The following is an 18,598-nucleotide window of genomic DNA, read 5'->3' on the forward strand; positions in this document are numbered from 1 at the left end:
TGGTGCAGTAATTATAATGAACCTCTGCTGTTATGAAAAACCCCCTACTTCCAGTTTTGAAAATTATCATTATCTTATTAGAACTAAAGGTTGATGTTTTCATTTTAGATGCAGATCTCATAGCGGAGTCATTAAACCAACATAGATGAGACTATGGAAAAGAGCCACTTTATTATGGATATATGTCTTTTTCCTGTGTGTGTGGGTGTGTGTGTGTGTGGGGGGGGGGGGGGCTGGTGTGCGTTGGCGGTGTCTGTGAAGTGATCATATGCCTAATTATATTGCGTTTATTTTATCTTCCAATTAAACTGCAGTAAATCAGACACTGGGAGTTTTTTCTTTGAAGACACATCCTGTGAGCCCCATTAACATTTTTTTGTGAAGCTGACATTTTGAATTTGAAAGGCAACACCAGGTCAGTTTTTCTTTTCTTTTCGTGTTAACAGATGATAAAGGGCTAATATTTTCCAGGCTGAACCACATTTGAAACACTTGCTGGGTCAATTTCCCTTCAATTTCACAAACATTTACTGTACGACCTTTTCAAGTAATGGTCAACAAGCTGAGTTGCCATGTTTCCAAACCCTCAATCTCTATATTGGCCATTCACTGTGCTGAATGACCTTTTTGTAAGAGTCCTTAAAAGGTACAAACATGGTAATTGTGCTACGTAATTATCCTTTCGAGTGTCCCTAAATTCAGTTGCTTACAATCATCAGCCAGGAGATTCTGTCATTATGAAACAAGTCTGTGTTACAGTATCATTTTTCTCTTTGGAATGGTTTTTAAAAATAGTTTTCAATTGTAGCCCCATTTCAATCTCCATGAGCCTCATGCGTTGATCCTCTCTTTCTCTTTAAAGCAGCAGCTGTACACTGAACTCTGTTTTTTTGGACGTGCACTGTATGCATCTTTCCTGATATGAGGAGGTCAACTGAAGAGGTTAATAGACTATAGATGTTCCCCAGTGGCCGTCGAAAGGACACAGTGTTTGTGTGCTTTTCCATTTCCTCCTGTCAGCTCCCAAAGGAACACATCTTTAAATTACAGTGAAGGAAATGAGGGCCAAAAAGATTCCTTTCTCTCTGCTTGCAGGAGCGTACAAAACTTCTTCTGATAAGGCACCCTGAAATCAGCATCAAATGTCTCTGACCAGGATATTGAATAAGCATTTACAAGGATGAAACCTTACCATTGGAATATAAATGGTCACACAGTGTCTGGTGTAGCCCCCCCAACAAGGGAGCAGAAGTTGCTGTAATCAGATGTAAATTACATCCTCCTCCTCCTCTCCTCTCCTCCTCTCCTATTCTCCTCCCCTCCTCCCTCCACACACAGAGAGCAACAGGTCTAAATCCTGTTTGTGCATGGTTGCTTGTGGATAACAAGGGCCTTAAACTCAATATAATCCAAGCCTTGTCCCTAAATTTCTATAAACTGGAGCAATGATATTTCGGACAGCAGTAGAGCATGCTAAGAAGCACCCTGGCGTGAGTAATGTTTCTTTCTTGACTGTTAGTTTCTCCTTAGTATTTTAATGTCAGTGACAGCCACCTGGTTTCATATCCAAAAATGTGTAAGCTAAAGTTTGAGCTTGAGCTGCAATGAACAACAAACTCTTTATGATTAGTTTTCCTGAATTTTGCTTGTAAAACACATTGAAAAGTACTTTGGCTTTTATTTATTTGTTTCTTTATTTAACTGTACCAGTAGAGATAAACAGTGTTGTATACAGGGCAAAGGAAATGTAACGCAATATAAGCTGTAGTTAAGGCTAAAGCTGATTTGCAGATCCATCAGTGTTTAAGGTTTGAAATTCATAAAGGGCTTATAAACCAAAATGTGAAGTATGTCTGTCTTGTATAGGATAGCATTTTAATATAAATAATATCACGTCATCCTAGAGGATGGAAGTTACAAGTACATTGCCTCAAGTACTTTACTTAAGTACAATTTTGAGGTACTTGCACTTTACTTGATTATTTTCATTGAATGTCACTTCATACTTCTACTTCACTACATTTAAAAAGGAAATAATGTTATTTTACACCACTACATTTATCAAACAGCTTTAGCTACTTTTAACTTAATGTAACCTTCTCTAAAAATGAAACTCTTTAAGTCACAAAAGAGTCAAATTAATTAATATTTTACTAAAATAAATCGGATCCTTGTTTGACTACAACAGTAAAATGCTACTTGATGCAACAACATTATCTAGTAAGTCAATAAATTATATACACATATTAAGGCCATTTTTCTGCACAATGAGTACTTTTACTTTTGGTACTTAAAGTATATGTTATGCTTATACTTTTGTACTTTTACTTGAGTAACATTTTGATTGCAGGGCTGTTACTAACAGAGTATTCCTACACTCTGGTACTTCCACTTTTACTTAAGTACAAATTCTGAGTACTTCTTCCCTCTCTGCGTCATCCTGAAATGCATATATTGATTTACAGTACAGTATATTTCTAAGAAAATGAATGCACAATGAATAAAGCCAAATATTCGGTATGTTAAAATGTTACATTTTTGCTTATGTTACAGATTTAGTCAATAAAACGCAATAGCAGACACACCAAATGATTGATTGCTTTTTAAAGTGCTTGGAAATTATTGAAGCGATCAGCAGTCTAATTTAGTCTCACATCTTATTTTAACTCTAAATCAGCAGGTTAAGTTCCTCCAGTGGGGCTCATTTAAAATCTAGCCAAACTGAGAGAGGCTTAAGACTTTGAAAACACATCCATGACTTTTAGAAACCTTCCTCAATCTAAACTGACAAAATATAACCATTTAGGAAAAGAGTGGTTGGCATGAAAATAAATTGTGGAAATATCAGTTGTCCCTACAGGGGATTGGATTATTTCTGCATTTTTTTTAACCAGCTCTGCTGTCAGAGTGCGAAGTGACAGAGTTTTAACTTCTCGTCATCTGCCTCCCAGGAGAGGGAGAGAGACGCTGCAGGGAGGAAATCCCTGTGAGACTCCTTGATGTGGTCTATCATCCTGACAGACAGACAGGCTGAGAGACAGACAGGCAGAGAGAAGCAGCAGGGAATAAATCCCTGGGAGACTCCTTCAAAACTCCTTGATCAAGTGAGACGGATAGAGATTGTCGGGAAGTTTTAGACAGACAGACAGACAGACAGACAGACAGACAGACAGACAGACAGACAGACAGACAGACAGACAGACAGACAGACAGACAGACAGACAGACAGACAGACAGACAGACAGACAGACAGACAGACAGACAGACAGACAGACAGACAGACAGACAGACAGACAGACAGACAGACTCTTAAACTGACAGTAATAAGTGTTTTGTTGCATTATCCAATCCATGGATGTTTTTCTCGCTCTGGCTGTCTTTTGAAACAATGTCAATATACTTTTAAAGTAAAAAGTTCTACAAAGTTTAATCAGCAAAATGTAAATTATATTAGGTAAGCTCTTGTAGAAAAACATCCTTTGGGATAACAAGAGATATTATACATTCCAATATTAGATAGGTAATACTGAATCAGAATTTGACTTGTATATTGATATGTCAGTCTAGTGGTTTCCAATATGAAGGTCAGGAGATGAAGTTCTTCTAAGACCCTTTTTCTATTCTCTTTTTTTTTTTTTACAAAACATTGCATAATTGTAGCTGTTGGAGCCATAAACTGTTATTAAAACCATGTTGAAGAAGAAATCACTGTTTGGTTGAGGTGATCCAAAATGTTGAAATGCGTTTTGTTCTTAACCTGCTGCTGTCAAAGATCTGTGGAGTTTAAAAGTACTTTATATCAATAGCATTATAAATATTCCTCTGAGATGTAGTGGAGTACAAGTTGCATAAAATAGAAACAGTAAAACCAAGCAGAAGTAACTCAAAGGTGTATTCAGGCACAGCACTTGACTGAATGTACTCAGTTAGTTTCCATCACCATCACCATCACACACACACATACACACACACACACACACACACACACACACACACACACACACACACACACACACACACACACACACACACACACACACACACACACACACACACACACACACACACACACACACACACACACACACACACACACACACACACACACCATACACTGCTGACAGTGAGTCAGTAGGTTCATCCAGTTGACACAGGGTGACTGAGCAGAAGAATGGCAGCCGTTAATCCTCAGAGCTGTTACAGTAACTATAATCTGCAGACAGGAAGTGAAAAAATAAAGCATGTGTAGGATCCAACGACAGCCTAAATTTCAGCCACTTCACTTCATCTTGTGGAGTATAATTTAAAAATCACTTAAAGTTAATTTGGAGTCAGCTCTGGTGTTACTGTTGATGGTGGGTGTCGTCCTTTTTCCTCTTGTCAATTTTGATGTGTGTGCCGAGAGCAGGTTGCACAACCCCCTCGCCATCCAATCAACCTTCAACCTTTCTTTTTGAGAAATCAGTTTTAACTTCATCAATGCAATGATCTGATGGAGTGCCCTTCCCCTTTACAATGACCTTAATCTACTTTCCCCTGCTTTGGATTTGCCTCTTTATAGGACACGTTTGTTTTTTTGTCAAATACAATTGACTGGCAGTTAGCTCCAAATGAGAGGAGATTTAAGCCACTTGGGTCAGAATGGCACTAATCCAGGGCTGCATTCTTATTTGGCCACAGGCAACAGGTGAAAGGGTATACAAGCTTTCTGGAGACAACATACTGGTTGTTGTGTTTTTTTTTTAACTCTCAAGGATTATGGGGAAATCCACTGTTTTCCATTACAAAAAATGTAATGGAAAGTTTATCTTCGCTTTGATTTCTGCAGAGGGTCCAAATAAATTGACCTTTGAAATAGTTTATGTTTCTCATCGTTTTTGCTGGTCCATTATTCCCCACTTAAACTACGACACTTCGAAAAATGTGATCCAGATGGGTTTCTCACAGATGAATAAGCAGAGTGACTCTGTGAAAAGCTGTATCTGCGCCTTTTCAAATTCAGAATTCTGCTTTTATATTTGCATACTCACCAAGACAGTCAGCTAACACAGTGACAGGATTGATGAAGCTGAAACTGACTGAGGCTGAGGGCAAAAGGAATTTCAGTTTTTAATTAATAATTCCTACAGGCTTATTCTCTTGCAAATTGATTCTACTTTAATACTAGCACCATTGACAGAGCAACATTAAGTCCCTAAAGCAAGAGCACATTAACTTATTGTCATTTATCATTAAGGACGTTAGTTACTAAATGGTGTAAAGGCTAGAAAGCAAACGTTACATTATGCGAGCATAAAGATTGCAGTCTGGGTTTACGTGGTTCTGTCCAGGAAACAGTTCCAGCATGTAACTTACACTGCAAAGTTAAGAAATCTTTTTTACTGATTTAATTGAAGAGATATAATCTGTTAGTTTGGTCATTTGGATTATTTTGAAATTTTAAGAGAGAAGCAAGCAAGCATTTAATTATTCTCTTCCAGTATTTTTGCCAGTTAAGCTAACCACCTGCTAAAACGACAATGTTGATCTTACAGCTCACACTGTGTGGTCATTTATAAGCAGCACAATACAACATAAACAGTCCCATGTCACAAATGAACTATGATGAATAAAGTGACATTTAGAAGGCTAATGTTTTTATCTTGTCTCTGTGTTTGCAGCTCATCCCCCAGTTCTTCTTCATCTGTTTGGGAATGGGCGGGGCGTCTATGTATCTGATACGGTTGGCCAGAGGACCGCATGTCACGTAAGAACCTCTGCTAATATGCAACAGAGAAAGTTATTGGAAATGTTAGAAACATGATGTTTTGCATAAAAATCATAAAATAATATGATATAACATATACTGACGATCGGCCATCTACAACAGTTTCTTCCATTTTTTGGACAAAAACATCACCTTGCATTGATGCTAGGAATCTGCTACTTGTTTTGTTAATATGTATGTTCCTCTGGTTTGAACATCTGTTGAGCTCATTTTCCCCATTATTTGAGAACAATTACACAACAATTTCCAAAGAAAGATCAATGACTTCATACAGAGTGGTGACAGGATGGCCATAGATACAAAGTCATTCATGGACTTCCTTCCTCTTAGACCTTTTATCACTGAATGCAAATTTGCAAATTTGCTTACATTTTAATGAGTGTTGATGAAAACGTTTGCACTCTAACTAAGCAGAGGGATTTCTTTTATGATGTGAATGATTTCAGTGGTCCCTGCATGCTTCTATTCCCCCCTCAAACCACCTCTGGCTGGGACTTCCTCTTCTCCTGCTGCTATCCAAACTGTTTAGTTGTCCATAATGATGCTCCAATAAAAGCTGCTTCTATCAAGTGCTCCCAGGATGGTGCACTTCTTGTCTTCCATTATTTCTTTCCAGCAGTTACCTTTTACCTGGTTGATGTGCTTTAAAGAATCTCATGGTGGTGCCACAGCGTGCTTAAACCTCAAAGTGTGTGCTGGGATTGAGTCATATTGTTTCTTGTTTGTAATCTATTAAAGCAAAGATGAAATAAAGCAGCTCTCAGGGTTATCACATCGCTTTTGACTGAATATGTGTGTCTTAGGTCTGGAAAGAGCTGTATTCGTGTATCTAAGTTTCCAAAGAGCCTGTAACTTATCCCAGTTCTATCTGTGTGTCTGTGTGTTTAGCTGGAACAAGACCAAAAACCCTGAGCCATGGAATAATCTTGATCCCACTTACCAGTACAAGGTAAAACATCACATGGGAAGGACTTTCGACTGTGGTCTGATTTAAACATCTCTGTTTGCATGTGAGATTTCTGCACAACAGAATCAAGTTTCCCCTCCCACTGATTTTCACTTTATCTTCTTCCCCAGTTGGTGGCCATAAACACAGACTACAAAAACCTGAAGAAGGACGGACCTGAGTTCTGAATCTTTCGCTGGACTCCTCTCACAGACTAGAGTGTAAAGACAACAGAAAATCCTGATCCAAAATCATATTCACTCCCCGCCCTCCTCGACAGCTTCTCTGCAGGTGGAAGCTGAAATGGATCCTAGATCAGGATCTGTAACCCTTTAGTGCGTCTGTACCTCTGATCTGGTTAATTCCACCTGCACATAAGAATATTGAAAATGTTTACTATGTTGTATTTCTACATTATTACACAAGAGATAAGACAGACATGCACACTGCACCAAACATATGGTATTGCATTGTTAAGCCAATTTAATACAAATAAGGGATAAATATCACACTATACATCACAGATTACTGCTGTGAATTGTCACTGTATTATTTTTTGAATCTTTCAGCCATCTGTTGGTTTCAATTCAACTTTGAAACACAATAAAGTCAGTTGACAGACTCAAAAGAGCTGAAGTGGATTATGCAAATAAGTTTCAGGTGTCAGGCTAATGACAAGAAAAATATGGAGACAAGTAGCTGCCTGGAACAGAGTGGAAAAATACACAGGATATCTGAAACTGCATGCATCCAAAAACAATCACTGGAAAAGTAAAATATACATTATTTGTAATTAAGTGGCTCAAAGCAAGGAACATTTTAAAGTTTTCTTTTAAATGTCAATGTGATGGTCTAAATCTGACGCTTAAAATGCTTTATGTTTGTATAGTTTCTGCAAGTGTGAAACTTTATATACATAAACTTGTCATGACGTCAAATCCGCCTGCTGGAACACACTGATGGTCAAATGAATGTGACTTGTCTGCATGTGTTTCTTCATAACCGGTACGTTATTGTTGTTTAGCAGACACTAAATTCAGCAATGACTGTGTAAGTTATAGTAATAGATGTATAAACTGGGCTGGATACTTTCAATAAATACAATTTAAGTTTTATGTGTGGATGAGACTGTTTGATGTCAACCTGCTCACCTGCTTACCTGCATGGAAAAAGTCAGATACAGATCTTTTTCCAAGATAAAAATACACAATCAGTAACTCTGATGGAACACATCCATCTGTTGGCAGTGCAGCTGTCACTTAAACAGCCTGATTAGTGCTTCTGTGACCACATTTAGTTGGTGTGTGTGTGTGTGTGTGTGTGTGTGTGTGTGTGTGTGTGTGTGTGTGTGTGTGTGTGTGTGTGTGTGTGTGTGTGTGTGTGTGTGTGTGTGTGTGTGTGTGTGTGTGTGTGTGTGTGTGTGTGCGCACACACACCAGTATGTTTGACAGCAATGTCTTTGATCAGCAACAGCAGTGGGAGGATGCTGAGCAGTCCCAGAGCATGGCGTTGATGTATGACAGTAGAGCATAGTTTACACACACACACACACACACACACACACACACACACACACACACACACACACACACACACACACACACACACACACACACACACACACACACACACACACACACACCTTTCTTTCTTCATACTGCAGACACGTACAATGAATTACGTATGTGTCTCATTGACTTCTAATATCTTTTGAAATACCCAACTCTGTTCTTGCTTAATGTGAATCAAAAAACCATGATCATACTGTTATGCGCGTCATTTTAAAATGAATGTACCTCAGGTTTATTGAATCCCAAACATGTGGCTGGATGATATTCTTCTCCTTTGAGACTATACTCCTTGTCATGTTTAATATTGACATATACTTACCCCTCCCTTATTTTTACTGTGAATCTTTGCATATTATGTGGGATAAATTATAATCACTTGTCCCTTTGTTCATTGAAGGTGGAAATTGTGTTTCATCCGCTCAAGAAACCTTCAGACCTCCCTTCAGACTCTCTGCACTGCAAAGGTGTCTTTTTTCCTCTTTGTAAAACAACAAAAAAGCTGATGAGGAGAGAAGAAAGAACGGACGTAAAGCAAAACAATCCCTAAACACCCCAGGGACTGTAGTGGCAATAAAGAGATGGCTAGGAACGATGAAGCATGTGGGAGTATATGATCTCCCCAAAGGATATTATAAAGCCTTAGAATTAAGACACACACACACACACACACACACACACACACACACACACACACACACACACACACACACACACACACACACACACACACACACACGAACTGCGTCAAAAGAGATGTCGGGTCATGAGAAGCAGGCACAGGGATGAAGGGGATGAGTCGTTATTTGTGTTGTGATGCGGCGTGTGTGTTTTCTGACGACAGAGTTGTGAGAGCTTCCCCGACCTTTGACCTCTGAGTCAGCTGCCTGGTCTCTGTGGAGAAGACACATTCCTCTGGCACAAACTCAAGCAATAACCTTCAACTGGAAAAAATTGGAAGACTGCTTTAAAAAGCCAAGCAGGACTTGAAGACGTCGGACACCAAACAAAAGTCCATCTTCAGTGAAATAAATATTAAGCACCTAAAAAAGGCAGCAGCTGCACTTAATGTAGCAAAGCTTAGTGAGGCTCCTTCATGAAAACCTCAGAGGAAACTATGCTTTCAGAATAAGAAATAAATGCATAAAAATAAATGTTTAATGAAAAAAAAAAGAGGAAGCCTGAATATAAAGGTCTGACTGCAGCAATAAAAAGAAAGCCTTAAATAAATATAAATGCAAATGGAAAAAGAGATGGATGACTCTGCTAATGTCTTCTCATGTATACTGCAATGAACTGTCTGTGTTTATTAGCATTGTGTAAAAGCAGGGAGACATAAAGAGACAGTACCGCAAAATGAAAAAAGTTATCAGAGGAAGTAGGAACTTGTGCAAATGTTGTTTATAATGCTGGTTATCATTGCTCATGCAAAGAGCACATTCAGATAGAAATCAAAACTAGCTGAGATAAGAATTCCACTTGGCATGTGAAGTCAGATCTAATTGTGTTGAGATCATCTTGTATTTGTTTTTTTTCTGGACTATTCCCTGAAGGTGACAGTGAGAGGAAATGACCAGAGGAAATGCCAGTAGCTTAACATGGATCAGTGTTTATAAACTCTGCAGAGTCTCCTCTGCGCTTCGTAAACTGTAATAATAAATCATTTTCATCTCTAAAAAATGCATCTGTGACATGAAAGATTGTATTTAAAAATGACAACAGAGAGCTTATAAAAAAAAGATATAAAGAAAATGTTTTACTGCAATCAGGAAGATCTACTGTATATATTGCACATTCTTCAGAAATAATTTACAATACGAATCAAGTTTAAGATATAGAATGTTATAGTATGTTATTTAAAATAATACTAGAAAGCTAGTTTGTCCTGTTTTACCCCTTTAGTTTGTTCCCTAACACAGCTGTCAGCCCGGGACAAAGCCTGACCTCGATAAGGGCCATAAAAAGAGCTTAGTGACAAAAAGCCAAATACCTAACACACTATACACTTACGCTTAGAACTTTTAAAATCAACTTTATTAGCCTCTTTTTAAACTATACACAAGTGTGCAAGTTAAAAACTAATACATTACATTAAAACAACAAAATAACAGTTAGAGAAGTGGAGACTCTGTACATTTACATATTTTGTAGTTTTAATCATAAACTCCAATACAGCCACAATCATTTTGCACATCATTATAATATCCAGTATTATTCAAAGATTGGTCACATTAAAGGAGGAATGAAAAATTGTCCATGACCCTCGCTAGTGTGGTGTTGTGTTCAGTGGTCAGTGAAGCCGGGCATGGGGAAGGGCCTGGAGAACAGCTCCACCCGCTGGCGGAGCTCCGCGATGCGTGACACTGTCTCCTGGTCCTCCAGCAGGAAGGACCTAAAGCTGGCCAGATTTCCTGAGAAAAAACAAAACGCTGATGGTTGGTATTTTATGAATCAGCTTAAAAATGTAATCTAATGTTGTAAAAAGCGCCATGTTGTGGAGTGCATAAAATAAACTTGAAATTGAGAATGTATTTATATTAAAATAATTAAGAAGTAGCTACTGTAGAACCTACCTAAAGTTAAAATGATACCAATCACCATTTCATTTTTGAAAACATTATCACTGGTTCTTCTCGTCAGTAAACATTAAAAAGCGTTCTCTACAAACAAAAGATGTCACCATGGTGTGTCTACTGCTGCATAAAAACTCTTCCTCTTTTCTCACCAGTCTTCTTCTTCACATCCAGTGCGATCTGAATCCCCTCATCGATAAAATCCACAACCTTTTCAAAGTCTGCCTCCTTGAGCTGTCTGGAGGTGAGAGCTGGAGTTCCTGTAAAATAACAATATTTGTATTAAATAATACATCGAGGTTAAGGGAGACACAATGCTGACAGGCTGACTGACGGCTGATGGAAATACACTGACACCAACACAATATTTAAATCTATTTGTACCGAGCCGGAGTCCTCCAGGAGTGAGAGCACTCTTGTCTCCGGGGCAGGTGTTCTTGTTGGCAGTGATGTACACCAGCTCCAGGATCCTCTCAGCTCGAGCCCCGTCCATCCCTCGAGGTCGAAGGTCAACCAAGACCAGGTGATTGTCTGTTCCACCTGAGAGGAGGAGGAGGGGAGATGTAATCTTGTTCTTGTTTAAGGTGAAATAAAATTCAGATCAGCTCAGTTTGCAAAATTATTTTAAATGCTTAATCCATATCCATATTCGGTAAGAAATAAAACCTCTACAGTACCTGACACCAAGGTATAGCCTTTCTTCAGCAGAGCATTAGCCATGCTCTTGGCATTGAGCAGCACTTGAGCGATGTACTGTTTGAACATGGGAGTGGAAGCCTGCAGAGAAAATGATAATGCAGTGTATTGCAGGCTATTGATGAATATTAATGATCAACGGTTTTATCGGGACCTGTTTGAGGGCGACGGCCACCCCTGCTATGGCGTGGTTGTGAGGTCCTCCTTGAAGTGATGGGAACACAGCAAAGTTAACCCTGTCCTGGAGGTCATAGGTCACCTCCCTACCTTTCTTATCCACAGACCGCACACCTTTCCTGTAGAAGATCAGACCGGCCCTGGAGAAAAACAGAGAACATGAAATATCCCTTTAAATATGTTTCTTAACAACACATAATATAATCCTGCGTCTTATTTCCGTATCAAAAAGACATTTTGTTCTTTGTTTGTTGACTCGACCTGACCACCATCAACACACTATACATCAAGGCCCTCACCTTGCTCCACGCAGGGACTTATGAGTAGTGGAGGTTACCAGGTCAGCATGCTGGAAGGGAGAGGGAACTGCTCCTGCTGCCACCAGGCCGCTGATATGAGCCATGTCTGCCAGCAGATAGGCGTTGAGCTCCACACACAGCTGAAACACACACACAAGTCAAACATATTTTCCTTTCTCATCAGTCTTTTAACTTGTTTTTTCTCTTGTGTTCTATTATACTTTAGTGGACATTATTTGTAACACAAGAGGTACCTTTTTCATACGAGCGTAGTCGATAAGGCGAGCGTAGGCGCTGGTTCCTGCTATGATCAGTCTGGGTCTGAAGAGTCGGGCCGTCCTCTCCAGCTGGTCATAATCTATCAGACCTGTTTTTGGCTGAAGGGATACAGGAGGAGGATAGAGGCAAAAATTAGGCAGGCAAAGTGAGTACCTTGAATCGTAGCAAGAGCATCTGTTGTCGTCACAAATTCTGTTTGACATTTTTGTTTCGAACCATTATTCCTATGCAAATGACTCACATCCAGCTTGTAAGGCATTGATTCAAAGTAAATGGAGGTGGCAGAGATTCTCTTGGTGTCGGTCATATAGCCGTGGGTCAGGCTGAAATGTGATGGAGTAAAAAAACATTTTTCAGTAGAGCATGCATCTCAGAAGTTCAGCGAGATCCTCTGCAACATTATGAACTTATTCTGACTTCTCTAGATCTGCATTTCTCTTCAATATGATCCGTATTATTCATGTAGCTAATCAACTATGGATAAGAAAAATTCCCCTGATGCTGACTTCAGTAGTCTTTGTGCTTCAAACACCCCCCTCCTCCATCCTCTGATACACAAATCCTCTATAGTTGTAACTGCTTTTACATTTGTACATATAGGATCCTCCTTATATTAAATTGTTACTTGAGTAGAAAAATGGTGTTTGATGTTGTTACCTTGTGCCATTGTATTGTGGTCTGCATTTGTCTTTAGGCAAACTATAGCCCGCAGCTTTGTATTGTTTACATTTCCAACACTCATGTGGTTGGTTTGAAATAATATATATGAATTTCAAAGAGGCTTTGGTGTATAATGTTGTATAACCCCACCTTGGGACTAACATTTTGTCATTCAAGCTAATTCCTCTTGACGTTAATTCCCATAAAATCACCCAGTGTCTTGCAGGAAAATATCAAAACTACTCTCACAAAATTTCAAGGCACATTTAACAAAACTGTATCAACATGTGACATAATAACTGTCAGATAATGCCAGTAACATGCATTGAATAACTTTCAAAATTCCTAATGATGGCTTAACATCCCATTCTTACTTTAAGACACATACATTATTATTTATTCTTTTTTAAGTAACATTTCATGACAATTATAAGAATGCAAGTTATAACATTATGAGTCTTGTTTGTATCACTATGAATATAACTTCCTAAAAGCTCTGTTTGAGTACATGTTCACTCACTGTCCTCCGTCAGGCAGATCCAGGCCCATGATGCGGTCGTGGGGCTGCAGTACAGATGTGTAGGCTGCAAAATTAGCGGGGGATCCGGAGTACGGCTGGACGTTTATGCCCCACAGATTTGGGTCCAAACCGAAGGCAGTGAGTGCTCGTTTCTGACACAGCAGCTCAATCTGGTCTACGATCTCTGCTCCACCATAGTACCTTAGAGAGACCCAAGACATTAAGATTTGAGAGTATCATTAATGTACTCATGGTATCCTTTCAATTCTGCTTTGTATCGTATCACATTGTATTGTATCATTCTGTCTTGTCTTATTTCTGTTAGGATCTCAGTTTTTGTATTTATAGTTTACTGTTTTATTTTGAAATATATCTTGTTTTGCCTTATTTCCTGTTTTTAATTTCCCTCCTGTCTGATTGTCTGATTGTGCTCACCTGTTGCCCATGTGTTTCACCTCCCCTTCCCAGCTGTGTCTTGTCTTGTGATTACCTTCCTCTGTATTTAGTCTTGTCTTCCCTTTGTGTTCTTTGTCACTTCGTCATCGTTGTTTGCCTTTTCCCTGGGATGTCTTGGATATACTTTTTCAGCCCTCCCTTTTCCACCGGTTTGTCCGAGTTTTTATTCGAGTTTTCCTGTGTTGTACCTTTTCCTGTGTTCCTAGTTTTGCATTTTGGTTATCAGCTTTTCTATGAATAAAAGCTCGCCTTTTGTTACACTTTTGTACCCCTGCCTCCTCTATTGGTTCTGTGCCTGGGTCCTTTCCCCCCATCCGTGACAATGTATGCCTTTATTGTTATTTGATGTATTGTTACATATAGTATGATTACATATAGTAGTATTGCATGTAGGCATCATTATGTATTGAAACGTTATCTATTATTACAAAGGGTATCATCACATATTATATCGTTATGTATTGCAACAAAAAAAAAATCCAAGTTTGGGATAAATAAAGTATTTCTGATTCTGATTGTGTTTTTATATACTGTATTGTTTTGTGTTGTTACGTATGGTACCATAACGTGTTGTTTTGTATTTTTACACATTGTATTGTTATGTAAAGTACTGTTACATATTGTATAGTTTAGTATTATATAAGTACCTATAATTCCCGTTTACTTTTTTTTTCTTACAAAAGCATATAAGGGAGTAAAATTACGATTAAAAGTAATGTCACGGAAGTGTTCGCTTCTGAAAAATGTTGTAATAATTGTAACAATTAACATTGGTAATACTTTGAAAAGTGCATTGACCGTGTAGTTACCTTTGTCCTGGATATCCTTCAGAGTATTTGTTGTTGAGACAGGAGCCCTGGGCCTCTAGTGCTGCACGGCTGCAGAAGTTCTGACAAACAAGCACAGTGTCAAGATCCACAGCCACACATGGTACATTATGTATGTACTCTGAACACTGTCACCATCCAAATATAACCTTATTTACCTGGATAAGGGTGACTGAACAGCCCTGCACTTTTGCAGCAGTACAATCACTGTTCAAATATTTGCAAATAACAGTTATAAAAACACAAGTCTCAAAGGATAATCAAAGCCATCTAAGTCTGTTATATTGTTTCGCTTTAATCATCTAACAAAAGGTTCATTGCAGCCTTCTGAAAGCTGCAACACTGAATTCATCTAAAAATGATAGAGGATTAAAAGATGTTATAGTCAAATAAAAAGAGGTATATAGAGAAATCTAACTAATACTGAATCCCTTTGGGGTTCAGCAATGTGTCAACTTTTCCAAAGACACTGACACAGACTCAGAGGAGAGATGGAGCTGCAGAAAAGGAAATGAATGTAAATGAATTTTTCTCCCTGTCTCTGTCTCCCTTTTTTTTCTACCACTCTCACTTCTGCTCATCTCCTCTCACTGTCTCCCTCTCTGGCCTCCGCAGCCTCCCCCTCTGCCTTGTTATAATAGCAAACCTGTCACTGCTCCAGGATCCCTCAATCATTCCAGTGGGATTTAAAAACAGACCTCAGTGTGACACAACAACACTCTCTATGACATTTTCAAAACACTATCTCGACAAACACACATACAAAATAGCCCCTCCTCTTCTATCTCTGCCTGAAATTTGGGAGATTATTGGAAGGAATCGGTGTGAGAATTTAATGGGATCACTTGGTCCTGAAGAAGAAAGAAGGAAACTGTAGCCTCCATTGGGAGTGAGTCTAAAGCAGTAACTAACTCCTAGCATATGCACAACAAGAACAATTTCTTTCAGAATTCATTGTGCTGCGGATTAAAAATTTGCTGCTGAATAGAAGAATAAAATCTCCTTTCTTTCCCTTAGATTAGATCACAGACTTGCGAGGGGATGAATGTAAAATAAAAATGTCTGAAGAAACATATTTTCTTGTGACTGCCAAAGGAGGCTCATCTGCAGTTTAAGTAGTTCTTCTACAGTGGTATCAACAGGCAACCACAAAGGAAACATCTTATTGTCACCTTTTGTTTCACAGTGTATGCAGCTGTCATTGTGCAGAAGACACAAAGCAGGATTTTGAAGCCAACATCCTTTCAGCAAACTGCAGGCAGATAGTGAACTAGCTTGTAGGCTCACTATTTGGCTATACAACTTCCTATATTGTGATTGATACATGGATGTTTTCCCATTTAAATATAATTATTGACAGAGAAATATCTGAAACTTAGATACAGCAGGAGATACATTTCCACCATGTTTGATGATTAAGTGGAATCTAAATGTTTAATGTATGTTTATAGACTGATAAGATCAGTTTTGTTAAAAAAAACCTCACACCTGTTATTTCTTGACCAAATTCACACAGACTGGTATGTCTGACGCAAGGTGCTGAACAAACGTTTAAACCAGTGGTTTTCAACTGTTGGGTAGTGACCAAAAAGTGGGTCGCGGACCCGTTTTGAGTGGGTCGTATTTAAGCAAGTGAAGAAAAAAAAAGTTGAGAAAAAAAAAATCATGGACAAAAGTCACACTTTTAATTTGAAGACCACTTTTATTTTGAATGCCGACATTTCTTTATGCAGTGTGTGCAGTAGCCGTTTCACTGGAAATGTCGGAGACCAGAAACTTTTTTGAAAACTGCTTTCACGTAGTGATCTAGGATTGGTTCCAAGTCTGTCTTTTTATTTCATACAAAAATATGTGCTATATGTATATATTAATGCAGTGGTTCAAAACTTTGGGTGGTGATTTATTGATGAGCCTGTGTCTGAATGGTGTGTACACTACATTTATTTAATACCTTTAGTTACTTTACAAATTTGGATTGATGATGTGAAATATAATCAACACTTTATAACAGCTGAGTGTAAATTCACAAGCTACCCTGCAGTATACAAAGGGAACTAGCTACACCTTTACCAGCTTTGATAACACTTTGTTGTCATTGTCATTTATATTGTGCTTGTGACATTACTGAGTATTTAAGCCTGTATGATAAAAGACCTCTTTGAATTTTCAGTTTGAAAAAGCTTCATTTGCCAAGTTATTGGCTTACTAAGTTTGCTTAGTTTAACACTTTTCACAATTAAAAGTAAATGTAAATCCAATAGGCCATAGGAATCTCTGCTCTACTGCTCCTGTCTCCTTCTGCTGTACCTCTGATGCGATGAGCTCCAGACCCCGACACTGCCGGTTCTTCTCCTGCCGCAGGAGGCTCCACATCTCTGGGTCATCCTGGGCCAGGCTCTCCTGTCCCGTCCAGCCACTGGCACTCACAAGGCCTCGCCTGCATGACTCTGCTGTGACCGGCCCCTCTCGGCCCAAACATCCTGAAACCCTGAGGAAGAGGGGCTGCACAGGTCGGAGGGAAAACACACAACAATATCATTGAGGTTAACAACCGAATAACCACTTTTTAAACAGCTATGGTTCTCTATTTTGGAAGAACCTGGAGAGACATACATATTGTGCTTTTCAACAACGCTGTATGTTTGATAAAAACCAAGTCACAGGATTTGATGCAACTCTCCATTGTGCCATTCAGCAGTCTGTACAGAGTAAAAGTTATTTTTAGTTGTTGTTTTCAAAGATAGCTCCTTTGGTCTCTTTTGAAAAACTTCTGCCACAAACACTTTCATCACTCAACATTATAATACTTTGCACCAGGGTTTTGGAAACAAGGGACTTAGAATAATGCGTCTTTTGATGTTCTAAACAATCCATTAAATGAAAGGCAGTGAAAAAAACAAACCTGCTATTCAGTGGAGCAGTTAGGGGAAACCTTGGACATGAAACATGTAACAAACACACTCACACACACACACACACACACACACACACACACACACACACACACACACACACACACACACACACACACACACAAACACACACACACACACACACACACACACACACACACACACACACACACACACACACACACACACACACACACACACACACACACACACACACACACACACAAAGTAACTTACTTATCAGGTTCTTGTTTGTTAGGCAGCTTGTAGCAGCATGATAGTTACGTAACCATGTGTTACTTTGGCCAAATAGGAAGATTACTGTTCAGGCATATATATGTGTTGTAGTAGGACTCCTTTCATCTTCTGTGTTCATTATCTTTTCTCAGACTTGAGTAAATGAAGTCTTGCATAAAGGATATGGTGTACAGTCAACTTTTCTCCAAATACTCTTGGACAAACAGTAGTATTCGTTCCTGTTTTGACAACCTGAGATAATCACACTTATCATGGCAGCACTTGAGAAACTGGAGTGCGCATTGAAGACACAAATTTGGTCACAACTTGCAACAACTCAAAACCGAAACTTATATCATGTTTGAGGTGAGCCAAGCTGACAAGATGACCTAGTTTGCACTAATAAGGGATTTAGGCACATCTTCTCCTCAGAGAGAGTGTCGGAGACCTTTTTGTATCAGTGCATGTAAAAGCTCTTATTATTAAAAATGTACTCACCCTTAAGGTTTGCCGAAACGACAGAGAAAGCATGGCTGTGACAGCTGAGGGCTGGGAAAACAGAAACTTTCCAAGGTGCAGAGGGTGAAAGTCAAATCAGTACTGGAGGAAAGCCAAGGACATGCGTACTTTGTGTCACAGATAAAAGTGACAGCAGTGGTAAATCATCTCTCAGTTCCATAA

General features: G+C 38.9%; 2 protein-coding genes across 2 annotated transcripts; one reads left to right on the top strand and one right to left on the bottom strand.

Annotated features, from left to right (window-relative positions):
- The first annotated feature begins 1,298 nt into the window (after nt 1-1,298).
- Nucleotides 1,299-7,828, top strand: ndufa4l2a (NDUFA4 mitochondrial complex associated like 2a). Its single transcript, XM_063896860.1, has 4 exons — nt 1,299-1,490; nt 5,661-5,746; nt 6,656-6,716; nt 6,845-7,828. Exons 1-4 carry the CDS (start codon nt 1,446-1,448, stop codon nt 6,899-6,901), a joined length of 249 nt encoding a protein of 82 aa, XP_063752930.1. The 5' UTR covers nt 1,299-1,445; the 3' UTR covers nt 6,902-7,828.
- A 2,469-nt stretch (nt 7,829-10,297) lies between these two features.
- On the bottom strand, nt 10,298-18,590 carry LOC134869488 (serine hydroxymethyltransferase, mitochondrial-like). The gene is made up of 12 exons (XM_063891150.1): nt 18,416-18,590; nt 17,076-17,270; nt 14,751-14,830; nt 13,486-13,686; nt 12,547-12,628; nt 12,281-12,403; nt 12,027-12,166; nt 11,705-11,867; nt 11,532-11,631; nt 11,239-11,394; nt 11,007-11,114; nt 10,298-10,692 (listed from the first exon to the last, which is right to left on the bottom strand). The coding sequence occupies exons 1-12, from the start codon at nt 18,446-18,448 to the stop codon at nt 10,565-10,567; spliced, it is 1,509 nt and encodes a 502-aa protein (XP_063747220.1). The 5' UTR covers nt 18,449-18,590; the 3' UTR covers nt 10,298-10,564.
- Between the last annotated feature and the right edge of the window lie 8 nt (nt 18,591-18,598).

This window comes from Eleginops maclovinus, chromosome 1, assembly GCF_036324505.1.
Source record: "Eleginops maclovinus isolate JMC-PN-2008 ecotype Puerto Natales chromosome 1, JC_Emac_rtc_rv5, whole genome shotgun sequence".
NCBI classification, from domain to species: Eukaryota; Metazoa; Chordata; class Actinopteri; order Perciformes; family Eleginopidae; genus Eleginops; species Eleginops maclovinus.

Bases quoted from the DNA above. Each gene is read 5' to 3' on its own strand.
- ndufa4l2a (XM_063896860.1), top strand. From the start codon at position 1,446: ATGATATTTCGGACAGCAGTAGAGCATGCTAAGAAGCACCCTGGC. The intron at 1,491-5,660 runs GTGAGTAATGTT...CTGTGTTTGCAG, and splicing joins ATGCTAAGAAGCACCCTGGC to CTCATCCCCCAGTTCTTCTT. The intron at 5,747-6,655 runs GTAAGAACCTCT...CTGTGTGTTTAG, and splicing joins GCCAGAGGACCGCATGTCAC to CTGGAACAAGACCAAAAACC.
- LOC134869488 (XM_063891150.1), bottom strand. From the start codon at position 18,448: ATGCTTTCTCTGTCGTTTCGGCAAACCTTAAGG. The intron at 11,868-12,026 runs GTGAGGGCCTTG...GTTTTTCTCCAG, and splicing joins AAGTCCCTGCGTGGAGCAAG to GGCCGGTCTGATCTTCTACA. The intron at 11,115-11,238 runs GTACAAATAGAT...GTTATTTTACAG, and splicing joins TCCTGGAGGACTCCGGCTCG to GAACTCCAGCTCTCACCTCC.